Genomic DNA, 26,977 nt, shown 5'->3' on the forward strand with positions numbered 1-26,977 from the left:
CGAGAAATGAATTTACTGAAAGCAAAGGTTGTGCGTTTGGTGGATGCCAAATACAAGAGATTCATATGGCATATAGAGGGTAAAAAAAGTTGAAGAGGTCACCTCCTATAAATATCTTGGGTTCATGGTAGAACAAAAATTGAGCTATAAATCACAGCTCATCTCAATGAGGTCAAAATCCAAAAACTTGATATATGGTTTTAACGTTCTAAAAAATAAATTAAGTTGTCCATCATACGGTAACTGATTAACCGTCATGCAGGCACAGTTAATGCCAACAGTAACCTATGGCACTGAAATAATGATAGGTTGCGACATCCCTGCCTTGAACAAAATACAAACAAAAGTCACCCAAAAAGTTTTTCATATCCAACAATGTGCATCGCCAGCCCAGGGGCAACTAGAGTTTGGCTTACAAAATCAGGAATTTCGGAGCAAAGGCGCCTTCATTAAATTATGTTGGAGGTTACGTGCTTCTGAAAGCGGGTCCATAGACGAACTGTGCTGGAAAGAAATAGGCAGACAAATAGAAAAGAGGATGCCCAGATCCTGTGGTAGTTATTTTAACCAGGTGATGGAGGATCTGTCTGCGCAAGACATTTGGAATCTCAGCATAGGGAAAAAGGCTTTTAACAAATTAATTAACACCACAATAAAACTTTTGTCTCACTCAACGGATGAGAAAAACCTTACTGCTAAGACGGCATGCCTGGAAGGTTATCAGCTCATATGGAAAAAGGAAGCCTCAGGAATATTTATCAGCCTATTTCTTGCCTACCCGAATACATCAATTTATAAGGCTGCGTCTTGGCATGTGGGAAACAAAAGATTTAATGCCAGCATGGAAGGTTAAAAGTGATAACCGTGACTGCAGTCTCTGTGAATGCAAATACGAATCAATTCAACATATTTTTTGTGTATGCCCGAAGTTACTAAAAGAACGGAAGCCAATAATAATAGCACTACTAAATAGCATGAACATACAAACTTGCAGGGAAGCCGTAATCAATTAGCTTGATGGGGCCTCAATCCTTCTAGTATGCAGGGGGGTGACACTTTTTAATGTGTATTTAAAGGAAATTGGCTGAAACTCCGTGGAGATCGCAATAGACTGTCAAAAAGACAAGAACTCCCAAATCTCCATTTTAAACAAAATTTTAAATAATTTATGCATAGTGGTATGTTTTAGATCAACCATGTAAAAATTCTACTAATGATTTTACGTGTTTATATAAGACTGCACTAGTACTATTATAAATGTAATTGGTGTCATGTTTTTTTTTTTTTTAAAGACTGATCACTCAAATAAATCTTGAATATTGAATCTTGTCAAGTCATTCACAATGTAAAATGAAACACCTATTGCTTATTTGACTACATTTAAAAATCAGTAAAGTAAACCTGTTGGCGATAACATGAACATGGGCAGAGACCACATGTTCAGTTTTAGAAGGCCTGTCAAACATTTTAAATTGACTATGATAACACACTGGCATGAACCTTAAGGCCCTTGTTATGAGTATCACCAGATTTCGTACAGCCTTGATCATTGGCTTATTACTATGGACAGCTCACAATTACTGTAATGAGCATAGTCTGTGCAGTGTAAGCATGCTTTTCCAGCACAGCACATATATATGTTCTGCCAAATAATATTCAGGAAAGAGTAAAATTCAGGAAAGAATAAAGGGGCATATTATCAAGAAAGGCGATACAATTATCGCCACTTTAGCGGCAGGTATTGCCTTACTTGATAATATGCCCCATAATCCGCATGTGAGGGTAGCTAAATCCCTTCCCTCAGTACTGATTCTTAAAACTTTTCATCTGTTGATTGCAAAGTGTGGCGACAGCTGTTCTGGCAAGTCCGACCTAAATTCAGAAAATGCCTCTGTTTAAACAAATCTCAAGAACTTCCTATAACTATTGTCACTTTTCTTCTCACATTTCCTATTGGTAAAATTACTGCCACCACATATCTATCCCAGTTTGATTTTCTACCCAGATTGCACTTAAAACAAACTCTTACAATGGGTCTCAGGTAGTCATTTCGAATTTGATTGTAGTATCGGCTTACAACGAGAAATGAGCGCTTTAGCCAAATATTTGTCTACACAAGGGCGAGAAATGAATTTACTGAAAGCAAAGGTTGTGCGTTTGGTGGATGCCAAATACAAGAGATTCATATGGCATATAGAGGGTAAAAAAAGTTGAAGAGGTCACCTCCTATAAATATCTTGGGTTCATGGTAGAACAAAAATTGAGCTATAAATCACAGCTCATCTCAATGAGGTCAAAATCCAAAAACTTGATATATGGTTTTAACGTTCTAAAAAATAAATTAAGTTGTCCATCATACGGTAACTGATTAACCGTCATGCAGGCACAGTTAATGCCAACAGTAACCTATGGCACTGAAATAATGATAGGTTGCGACATCCCTGCCTTGAACAAAATACAAACAAAAGTCACCCAAAAAGTTTTTCATATCCAACAATGTGCATCGCCAGCCCAGGGGCAACTAGAGTTTGGCTTACAAAATCAGGAATTTCGGAGCAAAGGCGCCTTCATTAAATTATGTTGGAGGTTACGTGCTTCTGAAAGCGGGTCCATAGACGAACTGTGCTTGATATTGTCATTACGACAACTGGTAATCACGATATTGCTGTAAATTTAGCATTCAGTGGGAACTAACAACCTGACCAGGTGCCGCGAGCGTGAGGGGTAGGTGTTCCGCCGTTCCAGCACATGTATTAAGGTTCATTTACCAGACAGCGCTGGCCTCACGGGAGCATGCTGCGAGGCCCGGGTTACTCTCCCTTAGGGTCGCCTAATTAGAGCAGGACCCCTTGGCCCTCTTTGTACCCGACCCAGAGAGGTTGTATTTGCTTTTTACTATGTGAATGAGCATTTAATCACTTGTCTTCTTGTGTAGTACCTTGTTTAGGTCCTGACGAATCGCCGGTTGGCGAGAAACATGTTGACCACACCAGGGGGTTGAGTTAGTTTTCTGTACACATCCACAGCTTCTAGCTCCCCTCCCACCCCTTTTAACCAGGGAATCAGCTACGTCAATACAACTCATTGTGGACTGATCACCCTTTTTAATACTCACTCACTCTTGCACCGACTACACTCTCTTTCATCCTCACTCACACTCACCATCGGCAAGGAACAAAAGTACTCCGCCAAAAGAGTGCCTTTGGGCACTCCGTCAGACATTGCAGTGCCAGTCTGACGAGGGGCAGTGAGCCGATGATGATACTGGACATCCTTTAGTCAGGGTGTGTTTCACACCTAACGCTCTGGGTGTGTGAGGCTCGAAAGTTCCGACAAGGGAACCCTTCCAGTTCCTTGACTCCTTACAACCACTCTCTTCTCCACACTTTAGTACTCTCCCCGGGGAACTTCGTATCCTTCTGTGTGAACTAACAAGCAGAAACAGTGTGTGAATATATATATATATAGATATAATATATTTTTGGGGGTTTGATATTAACTTTGGCCCGGTTTGATGAATCTTCAGAAAACTTGCCCCAAAAAAAATAATCCACCTCAGCTCCTTCCTGGCGAGTTTTGGGGGATCCGTCTCTGCCCCTGGTTTTTGTGGATTCTTTGAGAGACAGGCAGTGCTGATTATTTAAATATGTGTGTAATTATATATATATATAGATGTAAACAGCACTGTGCTGAAGTCGGAACACAGAAGAAAGCTCACACTCCGAAATACCTTTTGCCGTAGTCGTTTACTCAAAGGCTGACTTGTATTTGTGTGTGTACCTTGTGGGCTCTGGAGATCAGCCCTATACTTGTCTGCTTCCACTTAGGGACTTTTTTTCTGTTCAACTGCCTCTATGTAACTGTCTTGATAGAAAACGACCAGCAGAGGTCAGTAAAATACCAGAATTACTTTCTGCGGAGGGACTTTATTTTTTTATGTTTCTGGCAATTGCCTCTATTTAACTTTTTTGATAGAAAACGACCAGCAGAGGTCAGAAAATTGCCAGAATCACTTTACCATTCTCTCGATTCCAGTCCATAGAAATTGTCTTCCACAAGCAACCATAGACAATAATATTTGTTCAAATCTTGTATTTTCAGTCATATGACCATCAAACTCCCTGATTTTATATTAAAAAAAGATCTAGGAGTTTGGGGCTTACTTTCCCTCAGGTTAAACAACAGTAGTTGTTTCAGTACCCAGGCTAATGTGCTGCATAGCTAAATTCATATAAGACCCCAAAGGTGTGACCGATTGCATTGCAAATGCTTGAACTACAATCCAATTTAGCTTGCCTTACTTAAAAAAGATGATATGTGTGTGCTGAATATCCTTCTTTGTTTAAAGGACAGACCCTAATGCTGCTGTTTCCATAACAAACAACAGCAGTAATCAGGATTCGGTGGCCCCTTAGGCTTCCGGGCCCTGGTGCCACTGCACCTGCTGCACCATTGGGAGCTACACTGGTGAGAGGATGGACAGATAGAGCGAGCAGCCGGTATTGAAGTACGGAAGTACAGCAGAGCACCAGGGGGCGGGGCCTTATACCGCAGTCTATATGGATGAGGAGAATGTAGGGGGAGCAGTGCGAGACTAGATGGCGGAATATACAAGATATTCGGAGTGCAGGGTGTCTCAAAACGCTGAATGTACAGTGTGTGAGGTTAAAACTACAGGAAAACATAGGAGAGAGCACAGATAGCGCAACAAACCAGTGCACTTATTAGAGTGAAGGAAGTGATGGTGAAATGGCAATTCGTACAAAAGTGTAGGAGTGCATGAATACGAGGGAATGAGACCGGGGACTGATTACGAAATGCATAGTCTATATAGAAGTTCAGGGAAGAGTGCACGGGACCAGGGGTGGGGCTGATGATGGAATGCACAGCGTTTCAAAGGTACAGGAGAGGCCGTTATCTGTACTAAAGTACAGGAGGGAGTGCAGGAGTATCTGGACATTGAAGACGGTGTGCACAGTGTTTAAATACGTAGGGGATAATGCAGAGGTGAGGGGAGGGAATGGAGGAAGGGTGCAAGGTGTGTAGAGGAGTGCACAGTAAGTGCAGGGGTGAGAACAGGGATAGATGGTGGGAGTGAGTGCACTAGGAGTGTGCAGGGACTGCGATGAGTGAAAAGGAACTCATTTAGTCTCTCGTGCTAAAGTGGGTGGTGAACATAAGATTGTGAGCAAGAGATTAAATATGGAACTGGCAATGGATGCCTTACCCCACAGAGCTACCACAGCAGCATCCTCATTATGTAAGAGTCGCAACTCGTATTTTCGTTTCAGTTCGTAAACTAGCAATTATTGAATGAAAACATGCCACTGTTGTCCAACATTAAAAGCCCAAATTTAACACATTTTATGTGGAGCACTCATGGCAATATAAACCTATAAAGTAACTACTGATCTTTGAAATCTTCTGAACTTTTGTGAAGTGCATGAAGTATGGGGAATTTATTTAAAACTTCACAATATTTCAGAGGAAAATAATGCTGAACACCCCTAAAAAGAATTGATTTGGTTATGGCATGATGTTTGCTGGATTATATTTTGATTTGATGCAGAGCGAAACATAACCCCCATTCGTAAACAATTTGTAAAACTTGAAGATTGAGACAATCATGGGCACCATTTATTTATTTTTAATATTGAAAATGCTCTGTTACTCTAAATCCTATAAGTCTGCATTTTGCTTAAGTCTAGACCGTTGGGTTTAGGAAAAGGGTAGCTCTAAGCGGTAAAGATCTAAGGGGTTTGGTTGGACTCATATCTAAACTAACCAGTCCAAACCAAAAAAACAGCAGGGACCTGCTTTGGACTTTTACGGGCTCTCGGACCACTGTTGGGCTTTTTTGATGCCTCCACACGTCAGGTCATCATCCAAGCAATGGTTTTGTCCAGACTTGACTATGCCTGTTCCCTTTACTTAAGGTCCAATAAAGTAGAGGTTCAGAGGCTGTAAAGGATACAAAATACAACAGTTAGAAGACTCCTAGGCCTGCGCTAGTCCTGTTCTGTGTCCAGTGCCATCCGTCGCCTTCATTGGCTACCGGTGGCCAGGCGTATTAAATTTAAGGCCTTATGTACCTCTTTTAAGGTTTTAAAATCAGCCACCCCACCTATCCTTTCCAATCTTCTTTCACTGTATGTCCCATTACGGCCCCTTTGGTAAGAGGGCCAGCATTTGGTAGTGGTCCCTCGGATACAAAGAGTACAGGCTCATGGCCACTCTTTCGGTTATAGAGCTGCCACTTTATGGAACACACTTCCTGTGCAGATTCGTGGACTTAATAACAACTTGAAATTTAGGAAGGCCATATAGACTCTTCTTTTTACCACAAACTAGCAGGTGTTACTCTGCTGTCTGTCAGTTTTTCCTTTTAGCGCCGGGACGCCCCTTTGCTGGGGCAGCTGTTGCGCTCTAAAAGACACCATAACATAACTACATGTCTGTAGAGGATAGTAGAAGGTTTCAAATATCGTAAAATGGCTCTTCACTGACAATTATTCTATTTGGAAGTCAGTGATACTTGCTAATTACAACAAATACTGTGGCAGCGCTACATAAAAATAGTTATTAATATTATTGTTTCTATTATTAATACATTTATATACATTACTTTGAGTATATATTCAGTCTCAAGTTGGCTTAGTGATTGTAATCATTTTTTTTTAAACCTTCCATTTGCCTCTTTTGGCGTGCACTGTACTCGGAGGTGCTGCACCGGCGCCCCCGCACTGAGCTAGTGTCATCCAAGGCGGGGTTGACAGGGTCCACGGCCGTGGCAGTCACCAGAACCGAACCCCTCTTGTGTCTGGACTGTCTGCAGCCCGGAGTACAGTGCGGGACAGGTGGGTCGCAACCTGGAGAGACGCAGCTAGCACTGACACCACAAACATGGGTGAGGCGGAGCGCCGGCCCCCGGGTGACCCACAGCGTGACCCCCCTATGTGACTCCCCCATGTGACATCCTCCCATGTGACACCCCCCGCGTGACATCCCCGCGTGACACCCCTCCCCATGTGACACCCCTCCCCACATGACGCCCCTCACCACGTGACACCCCTCTCTGTGTGACACCTACCGTGTGACACCCCTCCCTGCATGACCCCCTTCCCCTCCCTGACCCCCTTCCCTTCCTGACCCACCCCTTCCCCTCCCCAACCCCCCACGCAAATGCCCCCACGCGACCCCCCCCCACGTGACACACCCTCCTCAGCAACCCCCCTCCTCTTGCAACCCCCCCCACAACCCCCTTTCACAATCATTGCTGTTAGTTTTCAGATATTGCTCACAAAAAATACCACTAGTCTTCAAACAATGGTCACAATCAATGAGACTAGCCTTCATTTTGCTCTTGAAATAGCACAAGAGCTGCAAATAAGCCCTAACAGAATACCACTATGCTTCAAATACTATTCTTCTAGAATACTACTAATCTTCTTTTAGCAATCAATTGAAGTGTTCATCATGTATTTGAAGAGTAGTTGAGTAGAATTAGTATTCCCTAAATTGCATATTTTGGCTTGTGGGCATACTACTTAGTCTTCATGCATACTAAATGAATACTACATTTTAATAGTAAATGAAAACCACTGTAAACACTGAAATCACACTAAATGAAGTGCTTCCATTTTGGTGAGGGAAATTCATCTTCGAGCAACTTTTTGGTGAGCCAGATAAAAGAGATTGGTTCTTCAAACTTGACTGAAGCTAAAGGAAAGGACCCAGCTCTGACAAATTCACAATGGAGCAGCAAGGAAGGTGAGCAGATGCTGCAACTGATTGAAAGTTCTACAGAATCCACAAGGCGAAATTTCACCCTGAAGCCGCCATCAATTGGGTAAAAGACTACATCTGATCCTTAGTCCCAGCATTTGGCATATGGCAAAGTAGGAAGAAGCACAAAATTTAACCTGAGTGCCTTACCGCAGACAGAAATCGGACATATTGCACACTTCATGTGTCCAAACTGAGTAGTCACAAGGCGGCATCGGAGACGATTCCTATGAGGTCACCTTTTTTGATAGTCAGCCCTCTAGGAAAAGTGAAGGTTGTTTGTCGCTTGGAGCACTGGGCATAACACAGTAGATACACTTATACCCTGGGTATGATACAAGGGCCAGGCTTCACCGATTGGACTGCTGAGTGTGATACAGATGATATGCATATGCCTTGGATGTGATGTAGGGTCAGTACCTTGAACTTGTTTTTTAGTCTGAAGGGTTTTCTCAGTGCTACCTATTACCTGACACTGCTGGTTTCTGAAAGAAGAGAGAGGTGTTATTTGCTTGGAATGCTGGGCATGATACAAATAGTATGCATGACCTCTGGGTGTGATAAAGGTTGTAATTTGGATTTTAGGGAAAATGTGGACCTTGGATTTTAGGTGTTGCTTATGCATTGGTCAAGGAGAGCCTGTGGTTGTCAAGTTGTTCCTCGTTTCCACGTAAATTGTTGTTATCTTTGTCTTGGAGCCGTGATTGACAGACTATCAGGCTCACTAAGTCATGTGTACTGCACAAACCCTCCCCGCGGCATCAGGTGGCATGCGTTAAGGAGCGGGCTAAGTTTTTTTTTGTTGACAAGATCATCATTTTATGTCTGTCATTTTTTCCTCTTCTCTCTTTCTCCATTTGGGTTATTAATTGCTGTATTATTGATGTTGTGGTGCTGGTAAATGTTTGCAATTACACGCCTTGGCTTGAGTGTTGTGTTTTGTTTGTGGCTTAATGTGCTTATGAAGGCGCCCGTAATTCTTACAATCGCTTTCCATATCTGCTATTTTTCTGCTGAATTCACACATTTTGTACTATTCATTACACTAGCTTCTAAGTTGTGATCCTTCATATGCATTTTTTGCTTGTGTTTAATGTCTATCCTGATGCATTTATGTAAATAGTATTGAGCTCATAGAAGTAGTTGAAACCAAGTTTCCCGGTGAATTTATTTATCCAGCAGTCAGAATAGATTCTAATATTAATTGAAGCACACATCAAGGTACATGTGTTTCCCTCACCAGAGGGGGAACCCTTTACACTAACATAATCAAATGCACGAGAACACACATTCAGACAAAATATGTAGGACAATAGAAGACCAGGAGAAACTCACTGTTAGAACTAGGGGCCATCCTTAAGGAGGCCAACACTGACAATTGAATTCCAGAACCTGCAACTACGGTATCTGCACCTCCAACACCATATATAGGAATGGAGGTTCTCTCTCCTATGCCTGAAATCTCTGCATTAAGTTATGCCAATCCACCAGTGGAGGGAGCCGTAATGCCGCACTAAACAACAAACTACTAGATCTAGACAAGGGAGACCAACAGGCAATTAGGTCCAGGTAATCCCAGCATCAATACAGTCCTGTGCTAGAGCTCCCTGAAGCTCAACCCCCTGTCCATTGCACTTGGCCTATCAAACCTCAGTGACACAGAGAACATTAACTTCCACTCATCTGGGTGAATGCTCTTGGGTGACCGGAAGATTCAAAGCACTACTGGTTAGCGATACAACCAGTAGGAGTGAGGAGAGGGGCCTCAGTAGTCTGGTATTAGACAATGAGGGGGGTGTTGCAGGGTATGTTCAGGTAGCTGAAGGGACAACAGAAAGTGAGTTTGTGGGCAAATTCCTGCCCAGAAAAATAGTGGCCAGCTCAGAAAGAAGGAGAGTTAGAGGTGAGGCATAAATTAAGACTGGAGAGAGAGAGAGCTCTCATCCTGGGAACTCAACGAGAGACTAGAGCATCACGCCCTCCACTTGAGGAGTGTGGAGTAGGTATAGAGCATTTCTCTGAGAGGAGTCCGAGACAGAACTAGAAGGAAGGCTTCTGCCTGGGGCTTGAGCCTCACCAGATCATCAATGTAGGCGAGGGACCAACCAGGTGAACAGGGATCAAGGTGGCTTGGCACAGACTCTGACATTAAGATGTAGATGCAACATGGCACCTTTATGTGCTCATGAGGAGGACATCAACACCCACTGCTTCCCCTGAATGGTCGGTATAGACAAACTGACCCCAAGGGAGATAGTGACCAGAGAGGATGGTGAGAGCTTTGCGTAATCATTTTGCCACTTGCTAACATGCTGGACTGAAAGGGATGGCCAGTGTGATAGACCCTGAACAAAGGAAGTATCCTTATGAACCAGAAGACATGGCTATTGCGGAGCACTGTATCTGGCATACCGGGGGAGACCCCAAGTGAAACTTCCCCTACATGCAGGATTGCCTAAGGAAATGGGAGAGTTACTGCAGAGGAGCACATCAGAGACCATCTCTGTGCCTTGGGCTGAGATGGATAAAGAAGGGTTCAGAACCAAACTGCTGCCATTGACTGCTGGGGCAGGGAAATGGGTCTAATTTTTTGGGAGAACGTAGAGGGGATAAACCTAGCAATAGGCTATGTCAAATGTCTGCTAAGCAGTCTCATCAGAGAGCAGACCAAGACAGTGATCGCCTGAACTCGCATCCCAGCAGTCATGCTGACAAACACTGAGCATAATGGGGGTGCATTTAATTTATACAGATACCCAATATGATCGGCCCTGAGGGAAATATTCCCTGATTGCCCAGACGTAGGAGGACTAATGTTAGAAAGTATCAAGCCAGGGGAGATCTTAACGGACTTTCTAGACAGAATGAGGGAGCAACGGGGACAAGAGGCAGCCCTGCCATGTACCGAGACGGTCCCGTAGGTCCCCTAGGTTGTGTTCTTCTACAATATCCTCAAAAAGAGGCTTCCCACCGAAATACAAAGTGGATTGGACAGAATAGTAGTGCACACATAACCTTGGTGGAAAATGCAGGCCCATATATTAAACTATTACGGAACTCAACAGGAAAAGGACAGGGAAAAGCAGAAGCAAGCCTAGCGAAATTGGTACAGCACAAATTAAAAAAGTAGACCCTTGAGAAGGCCGCGCTAGCCGCTGGCATACAAATGGCTCCTGTCTCAAAGGGGGCTACACCACGAAACCCCAGAGGGTTCCAACCCAGTTACAACAGCAAAGTTCAGGGAGGTTGGCAGCTGCCGGACCTCAGGGAATGTTATTACTGTCACTGAATGGCCAACATGGCAGGCCAATACAGCGTAAAAGCTCATCACGAGCACAAAAAAATAAATCTGGATTTGTCCTGGCAATAATCCCCATCCTACAAACCAAGCCCAAGTAACCTGAATGCACCGTACGCTTCGCTGCAGTGAGGTCGGACAGGGAAACTCCAAAGTGACCAGCAGGTTAGGGAGGGTCCTACTAAAAGCCACATGCTGGGATTAGTATCAATCACCTGGATCTAGCCAATGTTTTGTGATTTGGAGTGGCACCCTACGGTGAATGAGAATGGCAGTACCCCTTGCCCTGTGTCAACCCGGAATGATATACTGTGGAGTAACCGTAATGGGCTAGGCACGGGGCCTTTGTGCCCAGGAGGAGTATTTTCTGGAGCAATAGGACATCTGCTGCATAACGTGTTGCCTGGTGGAGCCCTGCTCTTCGTTTAACTTTATTAAGCAATCCACGCACATTCCACGTGAGAATATTGAGCTCCCCCATAGGTGTATTACCAGTTGGGTGAGCCTTCCCTAGGTGTCCAACAAGATAGCAGCGGCTGGTGCGTGTAAGGTGTAGCAATGTGGTGCGTGCATGGTGCGGAAACATTCAAGAAAGAAAAACCAACTGAGAAACTATCCCCCTTGACCCCAACCCCCATACTACCTGCAACACGTGGTATCTGTCGCGGAGGAGACCCACCCCAGGCACCAACAGAATGACCGAAGCGGTCCCTCCAAAGTATCCCCCCCACCCAACTTACCCAACATCAACAAAAATGTCTAGGGGGTAAGCCAAGTTCTGATCTCTCCAAGGCCTGTAGTAAAGACACCCATCTTTATGGCCCAGTTAAATTAGCGTGTGGCCCCAGCCTGTAGTCATGACCCACCCCAGGAAGGGAACATAAGAAAAACAAAGCAATGGGTCCCAATTCAGTTCAGTCTCCAGAGCCCTGGCCAATTGGAGTGGGATCGATGTCGCATCTCTGCCCAGTCGACCACTCCGATGCGAGCCCTGGGAGGAATCAGAGTCCACCGGAGGCAGCGAGTGGGGTTTAAGAATATGTCTCTCATCAGTCTAGTCAAAGACTTCCTCTGGGGTATCACAGAAAAATGTTTGTGCACTGAACATAACCTTCATCCATTCCGAAAACAGCAAGGCATAGGCTAAATTCAGTTTACGTAGCTTTCTCTTGGCAGCCACAAAAGACTGTTGCTGTTGCTGCACTAACTTGGTGTAATCAGCGAAAACCATGATGGGATGTGAGTCGAAGACCATTTTATCTTTATGAAGCCGGGCATTTCGTAGTACACCATCCCGATCCACGTAATTAAGGGGTCAGGCTATCACTGGCCCCGGGAGTTCCCCTGGTGGCGGTTTCTTAGCTAGAGCACGATGGGCCCTCTCTACCACGAAACAGGAGGACCTGTCTTCCTGGGGCAACAGTGCCTTTAGCCAGTGTGAGATGAACTTGTCCATGGAGGACACCTCGCAACCCTCTGGGTAGCCACCAAGTGCAGATTATTGGGGAGGGCCCGCCCCTCTGCATCTTTGACCCGTGCCGCCAGCTCCTGTGATTGCTTGGTCAATTTGTCCACTTCCTGCTGTAGTCCCGTGACAGGGTCCTCAACAGTGGAGACCCTGGTCTCAGCTTCCGTGATGCGGTCGACCACTTTCCGCAGATCCTGGTGTAGGAAAGACACCTCTGCGCCCACGGCCCCGATCTGGGCCTCGAGGGCCGTCTGCGATTGTGTGATCGCTTCCAACAACTACGCCACATCCAATGGTAAGCCTTCCGCAGACTCCCCCCCCCCCGCCGGGAGGGTTAGCAGTAGTGGTAAAGCGGTCCATAGTATGCTGCTTGGGGGCCGCCGCACCCTGTTTATCTATGCCCATGGCAACCGGGAACAGCCTAGCGCCCGTTGTAGTAGGCAACAGTGAGAGGCAGTAGATACAATCAAGGGGCAGTCCGGGCCGGACTCCAGTGCAGGGCGTTGCCACTGCCCAACATACGCACTGCAGACAATCTCGCAGGGCCCACAAGCAGTAGGGCTCTCTATATGGGGGATACTTCCCAGGAGCAACCAGGCAGTATATGGTAGTTCCCAGAGAGGGACAGAGGCCTCCCCGATGTCACAGCACAATGTGTCACCATTGTGCCAGGAACCAGGCAGTCATTTGAGCCGGGGCTGCTCATCAGATCGCAAGCTGGTAATGAAAAAAAATGAAAAAATGCCAGTCACTGCGCACCCCTCAACTGAGTCAAGTGAGCCCTGGGCTCCTCGCAGTACCAGTGATGGCTCTCCAGCGGCACCGCACCATCACAGCTGTGCCTCCAGAGTTAGGGTAATCGCAACCAGAACCCCCGGCTCCTCGACCTACCGCTGGTTGTCGTGCGGGGCCGCGCTGTAGGAGAGACACCTCTCAGCTTCAGACTCCGATGGAGGCAGGATAGGCAGCCACCTCTCTAACCATAGGACCCACCCCAGCCGTGGCCTCGAGTGCCCCGCCTTCTATCACACGCACGGCGGTCGCCGGTCGGGAAGCCGTCCACAGTGAATCGGACCAACCGCAGCTGCCAGAACTGTTCTGATGGGAACTGTAACTAAGAACCCTCCAAAGTCAGGATCAGCGTCAATGATCATGTTGGATAAAGGCTCATAGAGGGAGCGAACAGCGGAGCTCTACAGAGACACGGCCGCCATGTTCATAATCTTTTAACAACCAAGTCAATATTGATATTTCAGTCTATATGCTTAGGCAGTTCATTCCTATTAGTACAGAGAATGCTTGCAAAACCATTTATATTAACTACCAAATTTGACACTCTCCTTGATCATTATCCTCCTTGTAATGTTCAACTGTCAGGTGAAGCTTTAACCCCGCTGTTTATTATATCATTAATTCTTCTTTCACTTATGCTAGTGTTCCTGCTTGTTGGTAGCAGGCTTTTGTGGTGCCACTTCTCAAGAAACTGTAAATTCTATGGTTGCCATCAATCTTTGCCCAATTTTTATTACTCCATTGATGGGGAAAGTTGTAAAGTGAAAGTCAAAAGACAATGAATAGGTTTTCCAAAAATCTAATGCCATTATGGACTCCGCCAAGGCTCCTATTGACACAGTGTCTCACTTAGTCTTGATTACGCGACTGCATGAGGTCATGGTCATTCATTAGGTTCTTGAAAAGATTAGAATGCTTTTATCTGGCAAATTCTAAGCCATCACCATTCCTCTCTATGAGTCCCCTTTTCCTGATCTTTTCTGTAGAGTTCCATAATACCTCACTAATATATGTGTAGCTCCACTTACTAAGCTGATAAGGCACATTGGGACATATGTATGAAGCTCATTTTCCGTTCGCAAAAGGGACGATTTTCAGAATCGGCCTGTTTGAAAATGGGAAAAAGCCTTTTGGGATGTATCATCCCAAAAGGTTCTCGCAAATTAGGAAATAGCAACATTTATGATTCCTTATTTTGTGAAAGCATTTAAAATTGCAATTCCTTAAATGTGATGTAAAAAGCACCCAAGTTGTGCGATTACTCCTAAAGAAATCGCAAATTACCAACTTCAAGTTGGTGGTAATTAGTGATTTCTTAAAAAAAAAGAATTTATTTGCATTTTTCAATGTGCCATATGGCAAATATACTTGCCCTTAGGGCATGTATGTGTGCCACATGTGCACACATGCACATTTCAGGGGTGCAACAGGGTGTCCTTTTGACACCATGGCACCCTTGAAATTGCATTCTCAATTTGCAATTCTCTAATTGAGAATCGCAAATTGAGAATGTCCCCCAATCATTCCTATGGGCCTCCTAGCCCATAGGAATGAATGGGAAGGAATTCCTTATTTGCGAATCTCAATTTGCGATTCGCAAATAAGGAATATGTGGGATTTGCAAACTTATTTGCAAATCCCACATACATTGCATTTTGCGATTCTCAAATTGAGATGCCCTAAAAATCGTAATTTGAAAATCGCAAAACGCTTTTTTCATACATAAGGTTCATTGTACTTGAGGTCATGGCTTATGCTGAGTATACCATGTTCGTCCTAAAGCTGGATGGGGACTTATTGGCTGCACACTCTAACTTTTAGTTCTACCTTACCTTAGTTGCTGCTTGGATAATGACAACAGTCAGAAGCTCAACTCTCAGATGACAGTAGTCTTTATCATGGGCAGGTCTGTCTCTTTTGTCCTCAGGTTGGTGGCCTAGTAACTCGGGCTCTTACCTTACCCGAGTTCTGCAAGCTTGCACTTTGGATTGTACTTATTCTGTCCGTTTGTGTTGCTTACATCAACTTTTTTAGCTGACCTCCATCTCTTTTTTTTAGCTGAGGGTTCTAAATAAATCCTTCTAGTTCTGCAGTCACAATATTGCTTGATTATTGCAAATGCACTTTATCAGTTCTTGATTGAATATCAGAATGCAGAAACTTAAGACAATTGATGTTCACTTTTTAGAGGTCATTTGACAGGTTAACTACACCCAATCCATCTTTCAACCTTACCACAGCTTTCACCCATTCCACAGCACAGAAACTGCCTTTGTCTCAGAAACTGATGACCCCAGAATATTTTTATCCCATGGGCACTCTGCCACGCTCATATTGATTAACCTTTCAGCAGCATTCAACATCACATAAAATCCTATTAAGTGCAACACTCGTCCTATATTAAGGATCTTCATTGTTTGCCTATCCTACCTACCAGACCATGCTCTAACTTCAAAGTCCTATGCCTCGTCCATAGACCTATCTGTGAACCAATCCTATTTATATAAGCAAAACCTTTTGAACTTACCTTGCTGCTGGCAGTCTCTGCTCCTCCTCAGCTAACCTTACTTTGATCACTACTTTTAAGAAATCTCACTTAGGAGGTATACAACTGTTACAATGAAGTTTTTACAACGCACTACCATTACAACGCAGGCATTACCACGCATACCATTACAACGCATTGCGCTGGGGGGCGCTCTAGGATAGGGAATAAGTATAATTTTATATCCAACACCTTCCCTAGTGTCCACGGGGACTGGAGTTAGAATATAAAATTATACTTACCACTATCCAGCACCTCTAAGCGCTATGCGTTGTAACGGTATTCGTTGTAAATACTGCGTTGTAATGGTATGCGTGGTAAAAGTATGCGTTGTAACGTCATACATCCCACTTAGGAGGCTCTTCCACCTCCCACCGTGTATTCAAGCTTTGGTATTTTTAGCCTCTACCCCTAAAATCCATATGTGATCAATTGGACTCTAGTTCCCTTGGTCTGGTTAGCTTTCAACCCCTTTCCTCATCACCAGGACTCCTTCTGGGTATTTTCTAGATTCCAGAAATTCCATCATAATAATAATAATAATAATTCTAAATCTCACAGGTTGCTGTTGAGGCGAACTTCACCGCTCATGTTTTTTTTTATCTTAAGCAACTACGCTGGCTGCCTGGCGAAGGACACTACATTTAAGTGTAAATGACTTTTATCGTAAGGTCATTTGTGACAAGACCCCCGTATTTTTGGCCATGTCATCACTCAATATTATTCAGCAGAGTCCTTTACGGCCAGCATCTTCTTGCATTTTGGTTCTACCTAGTATCTGTCAATATAGGATTGGTGGGCCATCCTTTGCATTTTCTAGTGCTAAGTTTTTAACTCTCTCCTAGTCATAATCACCTAATTTGTAACCCACTTGTTTTCAGTCATGCCATAACGACCTGGCTCATCTAAGATATCTTCTTCAGCATGGTGTTTAGTTCCCGCTTATGGTGGCTCATCTCCCTACTATGCTCATTATTAGTATTGCCAGACTACCTGAGCTGGGTTATGCGTGCATTCTACAATAAACTTCAAATTAAATTAATTAATTAAAATATAAATATCCCATAATGTTGCTCTTCTGTGTTATTCACATTATTCTAATGAGACAAAGCTCACTAACTGAAAGTTGACATTGTTTTGCTGTCAAAATGTTTCACTACCACTGTGGTGGAGTTACTGCATCCACATTAGTAATATGGACATTCTGCCAGATTTTGAGTTCTATCCAGGTGTGTCTGAGGTTTCTTCACTAAAGTACCTGACTCCATCATGTGTAGAGTCGCCGGGCAGTGAAATGCTTGGTGGAAATACTACTAATCCTAAAATAAGGGGAATTTTAGCGCCATCATCCAGGGTCATTATAAATGTACCTCCAAAATGCAAGTGCATTGTCAGCACCAGCATGTCTGTGCTACAATCAATCTCTAGTGTTTCCTGCCATGTGAGTGCATCCCTCCTAAACTTTCGATACATTTCCACCCCCTTTCCCATGGTGGACCTTAATCCAGTTTGCTGTGCTGAAGAGATTATTAAAGAAGATTGAAACTTATGAAAGTACCAAGTTATCAGGGAAAGAAGAAAGATGTACCAGAAAATAAATATCAAGACAATTTAGATGAGCTAAATTACAATAATGAGTGGATAGGTTAATGAAACACATAGTGGCACATTAATGATTATTGCATATTTACTGACACACTCGACTGTTATTTCATTCTAAAACTTATCCATAAACAGACTGTCATTTGTATTTACTGACACCCTTAACTATTATTTCATTGTAAAACTCATCCATAAACAGACTGTCACTTGTATTTACTGACACACTTAACTATTATTTCATTGTAAAACTCATCAATAAACAGACTGTCACTTGTATTTACTGACACACTTAACTATAATTTCATTGTAAAAACACATCCATAAACAGACTGTCGCTTGTGGCAGAAGCAGTTTTTAAATGTGGAAACATGCTCATAAGTAAAAGTCTTACTTCTAAAGCACCCGAAAGGCTTGCACTCTCCCCGATGCTTTCTTCTATGTATAAACGCTCTTCATCTGTGATAGTGGGATGCTTTGCTGGACTCTCATAGGACACCAACAGCCAGAACATGTACCAGACCATTCCAAAGCTTCCTATACAAAAAAGGGAAAAAGGAAACTTTGCAAAGAGCCAATTGGAGTACAGCAAGAGTAGGGTCAGGCCAATCCACTCACTTGAGAATAACACCCAGTCAGGCTTCATGATATTTACTTTGACTTTGTGGTACCCATATGGAGGGATAATGAACTATAGTTGAGACATGTTTTACATTTCTTGGTCTGTGAATTATACTATTCAATTGGTCAAGAGTCCAACTTTCGGTGTGAATATAATTTTAATATTTAAAAAAAGCTGTCTGTGGTCAGAACCAAAAGCATAGGTCAATACGTAATGAGCAGCCACATTCGAATTAACTTTGGGTATCCTTTATTATGAATTATAGAAAGTTAGGATGTTACTAAGGGGGCTCATTATAATGTTGGCAGTCTTCCTATAGGACCGCCAACATGGCAGTCACAGGAAAACCGCCAAGCCTGTGGTGCACCACCCAACTGGATTATGAGTTTAATCCAGGGCAGGCGGGCAGGCAGTGCTGCGGGGGTGTCACGATGGCTGGTATGTTAGGCACACAGGCGAGCCTGCTGCAATTATGTGCACTGTGTGGCATGCACCATGTCATGCAAGCCACACAGTGCATGCTTGAAAGTTCAATTGTAGAGGGGCACAACTTGTGCCCCCCGCAAGCACCCACATGGGTAGATTCTCCCAGGCTCCCTGTTAGGACATCCTTACCTGTTTTTCCGCCACACTTTTCATGGTGGGGTCCTGACTGTGAAATGGGCGATGGAAATGCAAGTCGTAATATGCTCGGTGGTAACTCCACCGCTGTAGGAACGATTGATCACGGCAGCAGAGGCAGTCCCACTACCAGCATCCTAATACAGTGGTCAGACTGACCAAGGTAGTGGTGGTCAGACTAACACCATGAATATGGTTGTCCTTAAGGACCATCGTACTTGTAATAAACACCCTATGTCTGGGTTAAAATCAAAAGCAGCCATTTAGTTTCTATTAGGAATGATAAAAATGTTAACTCATTTGGGATTTACAACCATTTAAAATGATTTGTGAATCTACTATTCCTGTTTTAGAACTGTATAAACATTTACCGACTCGAACATGAGATTGTTCAAATACCATTTTGGTATGTGGAAGAGATGTGATGGATGCATCCCTTCCAAATACTGGATTGGTATCAAATCTATCAATGTTTTGCTACCATACCATGTTTCACAAAACATTGCACAATTGCCGATCTTCAAGTTGGAGTGCTACTGCACACCTCCTTTCTAAATGTTAAAAGAAAACATGTTTGGGATTGTGCAGTGGTCCAGGGGGACTTAACAAACAAATTTATTAAAAGACAAAAAAACTTTGATCTTTGCTTTAAAAAAAAAGGGGTATATTTAATACAAGTTTCTTTATTGAAAAGCTACCATCGCTGGAATAGCTCTCAATCGAAGTTAGTTGTGATTTGCCACCTACCTCATTAATATTCAAAAGGTAGGTTGTATTGTGACCCATTCCGTATAAGAATTTTATGAACTGATATATTATTACATAGATCGGTTCATGAAAATATTTATGGTCACAAAAACGATAGTAACAAATTGTGGCCATCATTTTATGAACACTTCTTTGTGCATCTGGCCTGGCTTACTGATTTATGCTTGTTTCTTTCCAAACCAATACATCACAAGACAAATACTTCATAGCAATATAGGCATTAGCAATACACAAAATTGATGAATATACTTAAATAGGGTCAAAGAGTAAGCCCTGCTGTAGGAAGAATATTTGTCCCACCTCTGCCTATTGAACATCGATTGGCTCCTTTACTTTATGATGAATTAACTAAAAGGTAACACAACAGAAATTCCCTTTTCCTTCCTCAAAATATACTATACATATATGAACAAGGCAGCTCACCACCGAAACGCGCCAAAATTTTTGTTGTGAAAACAATAAAGTACAGTGTCAAACTTCCACGGCGTCGGCGCCTGGCATTTGTGATTGATTGCTCAGATTTGGTCAGGATATATATATATATATAACTTATGAGCAAACTGAAGAACAATGATTCTGTGGTCATAAACAAAGCCGACAAAGGGGGCAATATTGTTCTTTGGGACAAAAAATCCTACAGAGCAGAGGCTTTCAGACATCTGAATGATGTAGGCTGTTATAAACTGAGTAATGTTGCTTGTGCACGAAAAATTAATGGAGATTACAAGAATGAACTGTTAAGATGGCAACAGCAGGGTTTTATTCCAAAAGATGAATATAAGTTTTTGTTTAAAGAATATCCCACCCTGCCTACATTGTATCTTATTCCGAAAGTGCACAAGGGCGTAGACCCACTACAAGGAAGGCCAATTATCTCAGCCATAAACAGCATGTTTGAATGCACCTTCAGATATGTGAACTATTTTTTACAAGAATTTGTAACCATACTGCCCACTTTCTTACAGGACTCACGAGATTTTCTATCCAAACTAGATAACGTGCAATGGAACAAGAACTATCTGTTTTTAACTTTGGACATTGCTTCCCTTTACATACGCATTAAACATACAGATAGTCTTCATACAGTTGAGTATTATCTGAAACTTAGAAACATCGAATTGTATCACCACAATAAGATGTTGCTCAGTATGATACATTGGTGTTTGCATAACAACTTGTTTATGTTTGATGGCAAAGTGTAAAAACAAAAGCAGGGAGTGGCGATGGGGGCATGCTTCTCCCCCAGCTATGCATTTTGACATGTAGGCTGGTGGGAGGAGCATGTCCTCATGGGTGAACACCAGGCACTGTTTAAACAACATGTGATACACATGTGGAGATATATTGACAATGTTTTCATTGTTTGGAGGGGGTCTGAGGAAGAGGCTAAAAGATTTGTAGAAACCATCAATGTCAATGAACTTAACCTCAGATTCACCTCCCACATATATTCTCTTTCCACCAGTTTTTGGGATATTCAAGTAGTTATCCAGGAAGAAAACATAGAAACATAGCTTTACCAAAAACCTACGGCAGGCAACACATTATTGCATGTCACAAGTTTCCACCCGCATTACACAATTGCCAGTTTACCCCATGGAGAATTCTTACGAATTCGAAGAGCCTGTAGTACAGAACTTGCACTGCAGGAAGCACAGGAATCTACTAAATGTAGACTTTTGGCACGTGGATACAATGAACAGAAGCTTGATCTGGCTACTAGGAAGGCCAATAAGAAAGAAAGATCAGCTCTAATAAATTCAACCCCAGTGTCCACTGTGTTTACCAGCTTGTCCACCAAGACAGCAGTAGAGACTGTTGAGGTACCCAAAACAGAGAACCCATGTAGATCTATCACTACATATAGTAGACAATCTCAGAACATAAGAAAGATTATTAACACACAATGGCCCATAGTGCTTACTGACACTGTTCTTAATGGAGTTTTAACCTCAAAACCTAATTTTACATATCACAAGGTACATTCTATGAGAAGTGTTGGGTTACAAAGCCCCAATTAACCTGGACCCTTGGTGGCCACACTGCCTAGGACCCCCCCCCAGCACCTAAGACCCAAATAAAAAGCCTGGGGATCTGGTTAGATTCCTCCCTTGGATTTCACTACCAGGCTAAGAAGGTAGCCGCAACTTGCTATGGGCTGTTGAGAGTCTTAAAAAAAGTGTTAGACCTCTTGCCATTCGAAGCTAGACGATTTCTGGTCCAGTCGCTGATTTTGTCGTGGATGGATTATGCAAATGCCGTCTATATGGGGGCTCCAGTCGGCACCATAAAAATTCTGCAATCTGTACAGAATTGCGCTGCTCGGCTGCTCATGAAAGTCCCCAAAAGATGCTCAGCGAAAGCCGCACTTCAATCCCTCCACTGGCTACCCATCAAGGGAAGGATTATATTCAAAACCCTGTGCTTGGCGCATAAGTCCATCCATGGTGCTGGCCCGCCCATTCTGGATCCCCTCTTTCGTCGCCATCAATCAGTGAGATCTCTGAGGTCCAACCAGCGGAACTTGCTGGTAGTCCCCAGGATGAAGCTGGCCCGGATGGGTGGCCGTCGGCTTTCTGTGCACGCAGCTAAAGAATGGAACATACTCCCAGATGACTTCAGGCACGAGTCTAACCATCTCGCTTTCAGGAAGCGTTTAAAGACACACTTGTTCCAATAGTGTCTTCCATGTCCCTTTGTCTTACAGCGCTGGGATGCTCAAGAGTAGCCATGCGCTATAGAAGAGGGTATTCATTCATTCAAGTGATTTGGTCAAAACCTGCCCTGAACTTTACCATAAAGAAAGCTGGCTCTCTGCAAAAAAAGGTTTCTTCAAGTGTAGCACTTGTAGGGCCTGCAAATTTGGAGTCAACACTAGAACATACACTACTGCATTTTCAGAAGCCCCAAACAAGATCCAGGGACACTACACGTGCAGAACAGAGTATGCCGTGTATGTGCTGAAATGCATTTGCGGGCTCCTTTATGTAGGTAGCACATATCTACAAGAGCATGCTAGAATTCTTCAGCACTTGAGGGCAACAGTTCATTCTGACCCAACATATCCAGTGGCAAGACACGTCAAAATGGAACACAACATCAATTTGAATGTGTTACAATATTTCGTTATTGACAGTGTACAACCGAGTAAGAGGGGTGGTAATCGGGAAAAGTTACTACGTCAACTTGAGACCAAATACATTTTGGAACTCAATACTAAGACCCCAAGAGAGCTCAACATTTGTGAGGACCTACATCACTATCTCTAGATTGTTATCACACTTGGGGCCAGATGTATCAACATACACTTTTGGGATTCTCAAATAGCGATTTTTAAGGAATCGCTATTTGAGAATTGCAAAATGGTATGTATGTAGAAATTCACTACTTTTTAGCGATTTCTTAAAATTCCTTAATTGCGATTCGCAAATTGCTAATCGCAATTAAGGAATAATTTCCCATTAATTTCTATGCGCCAGGAGGCCCATAGGAATGAATGTGAAATTATTCTCAATTTGCGATTCGCAATTTGCTAATTGCAAATTGAGAATAATTTCAAGGGTGCAAGGGTGTCCAAAGGACACCCTGTTGCACCCCTGAAATAAGCATGGGTGCACATGTGGTGCACATACATGCCCAAAGTGCCATGTGATGCACATGCATCACATGGCACTTTGAAAAATGGGCATTTTTCAAGAAATTCGCAAATTACCACCAACTTGAAGTTGGTGGTAATTTGAGATTCCTTAGGGACAATTAGCAATTTTTTTTTTGCATCATACATTGCATTTAAGGAATCGCAAATTTTGCGATTCCTTAAATGCAATCGCAAATTTGAGATTCCTTATTTTGCACTGAAATTTGCTACATACCTACCATTTTGCTCAAATGAGTTTGCAAACGCCGAAATTCTGCAAATTTTGGCGTTTGCGAACCTATTCGAGCTTCATACATCTGGCCCTTGATTCTCTTTTGGAACTACATTATATGAAACTGACCTTGCACTGATATTTATTTATGTAAATGTGTATTTATTTATTAGTAGGTATTCATCGTTTTTTTTAATCATTTTATGAGGGTTTTAGGTCTTTATTCTGGTGTTCAATTGATGTGTATTTTATCATGAAATTATATTTAAATACATTTGTGGTTTTTAATAGTTGTTGACACCATTGCATGGATCTATTGGCCCCATGAATCGATTAACGGTAATAGGAATATGAGGTACAGTTTGCTCCCATCCAAGTCCTGCTTTGTCACTTTGTCCGACTATGAATTTAAGCCCTGTAACTAATATATTTATAATATTAATCTTTTGATTAGGGTAGCTGCCTCTGCCCTTAACCCTGTCCCCTGTTATTATTGTATAGCTTAAGGAAGCTCCCGGATGGGAACTTTATGCACTTTATATATAGCACTAGAGCACATGCACTTTAACTGTCATCTGTCGGGACCAGATGTATAAATGTATACTCAGATGGTTTTTTGTCCGAAGAATAGAAATAAGTTATTTTCAACACTGATTAAATATTGGAAAGGGGAGACCACTCGGTCACCCCGAACGTATGGCCGGGTGCCCCGATCCCCCGGGAAACCGTTGCGGGCGGGGGGCGTGTCCCGGCTGGTATGCCCATAGCGGCGTGGTCGGAGCACGCCCACGCCGCCTAAAAACACCCTCCCGGAAGTTCATGCACCTATGGGCGGGATGGGGTCGCGGCCCCGCCTTCCCGCTGCTGGTTAAAAGGCGCGAGAATCCAGGGAAGCGTCCTCTTGTTCCTGCACTCTAAAGGCTGCACCACTCGTCGCTCGTGAGCCCTCAAGGGAACAAGCTGCAGTGTTTTGAACATGTAATAGTTGTTTTTTGTGTTTCAGTCATCAAGGCGTAGCTGGAGTTCGAGTCACTACTGGAAAGCGGGGAGAAGCAAAACAGAACGCAGATATGTCTGGTAAGAAGAGTGGAAAGAGCTCTGAGATGGAACGAATGCTGCGCACACTAGTGAACCAAGTGTCGGCGATGGACAGGAAGTGCGGTAAAGTAGACCAGCTGGGTTGCGGCTTAGCGGCCCTCAGGAAACAAGTTGAGGCCCAAGCAGGGCCCTCAGGGCGACCTAAGAGGATTGTGGGGCCTGCTTTGCCAAACATTATCCCAGGGGGGGATAAGGGGAAAAAGAAGAAGGGGAAAGCGGGTCCTAGCGAGGCCCCAGTCCCGATGGAGGTCCCGGCGGTCCCAGTAGCACCAGCGTCCAGCCCGGTACCCACACCGGATGGGGGATTGCCGATCCCTGTGGTTATCACACCGCTGGATAACGACCAAATGCCTCCCGAACTAGCTCGTCAGTTGGCGGCTGTGTTACCCTGGTTGAAGAAGGGAGCAGGGGGATCCGTGGCTGTGGAAGACCCGGCCGAAGAAGCTAGGCAGATTATCGAGCAGCTAAGGCAGACAAGGGGTGCTGGGACAGCGAACGTGCCTTCTATTACTCCACAGGTGGCGAATCTGGTCGCGGTCGAAAACCGGAATAAGTCGGCAGACACAGCTGAAGGTGCGGCGGAAGCCGGTAAGAGATCACTCCCAATGATGGGGGAGGGCGCGGTACCCTCAAGGCGGGAAAGCTTGGCGCAACATATTCCTATGTCAACCAAGGAAATGGTGTGGGCTAATAAATACATAAACATGTTTTCATTGTTGACTGATCATCGAGAGTTAGAATATGCCAAGACTCAGTAGGATTTGTGGCACCCCAGTGTATGGCGGGCAAAAATGGCAGAATTCAGGGTGGAAGAGTCCATGATGAACTGGATCAGGGCCTTTTCTATTTTTGTAGCAATTATCGCTGTTGAGTGACCTGGTGTGCTACCAGAGCAGGATCACGGGCTTCCATGAGAAGTATGGGGGAGAAGAATGGAAAGGTTATGACATGGATTTTAGAAAAGCGAAAGAGTTTAATGAAACACTGACTTGGGATTGTTTGGATACTGTGTCGTGGCATGCGCAGTTCTTGACGGGATCAGCGGGTGGATCAGGGTCGAGCGCAAATGGTTCCAGGGCCTTTCAACAGAAACATCCTCAGCCCTTTCGACCAACCTACGGGGGGGAGTCTCAGCCTAGATCGGGCGGTAACGGAAATAAGCGAGGAGTATGTTGGGGTTTCAATAAGGGAACGTGTAGCAGGCCGCAAGGCACGTGTATGTTCAGGCATGCGTGCTCTAGTTGTGGTAACACCTAACGAAACTAGCTGCGATCCAGAGCCAATGGTACCGGAGGAAAAGGGGGTACCAAGCAGGATTGATACGGTGCCGCGGAAGTCCAAACAATCACCCGTAGATACTCTGGCTTTGACCCCATGGCTGAACAAATACCCTGATCATGTGTCTGCTAGGATCCTGCGAGATGGCTTCTCGTATGGCTTCAGGATCCCGGCGGATGATTTTCGGGGGGCCCCCTCATGTAAGAACCAACTGTCAGTTCAGCGCAACCCGGCAGTTGCCGCCACAAAAGTGGCCAAAGAGGTTGGCTTGGGGCAGGTTGCAGGACCTTTTAGTGACCCACCAACGGCCGATTTTGTGTGTTCCCCACTCGGGGTGGTGCCTAAAAAGGACCCGGGGGGATACAGGCTCATTCATAATTTGTCGGCACCAAAGGGGGCTTCCGTCAATGAGGCGATTGATCCAGACATTTGCAGTGTGAGGTATGCATCTTTCGATGACGCAGTGGTAATGTTGAAACGCTTAGGCCCCGGTGCATTGTTAGCAAAATCGGATATTGAATCTGCATTTAGGTTGCTTTCGGTGCATCCCCAGGATCAGCACTTGCTGGGTTTTACATTTCAGGGGAAATACTACATGGATATGTGCATGCCAATGGGTTGTTCAATTTCATGTGCATACTTTGAAATGTTTAGCTCATTTCTGGAGTGGGTGTTCTCGAAGGCCACAGGGCACCAACATGTGATGCATTATCTTGATTTTCTGTTTCTCGGCCCAGCGGGTTCTCAGGACTGTGCACGGGCATTCCAGGATTTCTGCGTGCTCATGCGGGGTTTCAGGGTACCGTTGGCGCCAGGTAAGACGGTGGGGCCGACTACCTCCCTGGAGTTTCTGGGTATCGAACTGGACTCCGTGGAGGGTTGCTTCCGGTTGCCGGGCGAGAAGATCGCCAAATTCAGGGCTTCCTTGTTACAGTGTCTTCGGAACGAGAGAGTGACACTGCACCAATTACAGCAAACAGTAGGTCAGCTTAACTTTGCATTAAGGGTTATGCCGATGGCTCGCCCTTTCTCACGATCCATTGCTCAGGCCATGGTTGGCCTCAAGGAAGGGCACCATCGCACGAGACTGTCGGCAGAGGTTTGCCAGGACATGCTCATTTGGCTGGCATTCCTGGCGGATTTCAACGGCCGAGTAGTCTGGAGCAAAGCCCCGGCCTCGTCAGCGGAACTAGGCTTATGGACCGACTCGGCGGGCAGCGTGGGGTTCGGTGCA

General features: G+C 44.2%; 1 protein-coding gene across 1 annotated transcript in view; it reads right to left on the minus strand.

The window, feature by feature from the left end:
* Positions 1 to 26,977, minus strand: part of SLC17A6 (solute carrier family 17 member 6) — a 404,282-nt gene that overhangs the window by 143,971 nt on the left and 233,334 nt on the right. The window contains exon 7 of the mRNA XM_086959494.1: positions 17,882 to 18,024. Within this exon, the coding sequence (XP_086815620.1) occupies positions 17,882 to 18,024 (143 nt within the window). The remainder of the gene's footprint in view (positions 1 to 17,881; positions 18,025 to 26,977) is intronic.

This window comes from Lissotriton vulgaris, chromosome 2_2, assembly GCF_964263255.1.
Source record: "Lissotriton vulgaris chromosome 2_2, aLisVul1.2, whole genome shotgun sequence".
Lineage (NCBI taxonomy): Eukaryota > Metazoa > Chordata > Amphibia > Caudata > Salamandridae > Lissotriton > Lissotriton vulgaris.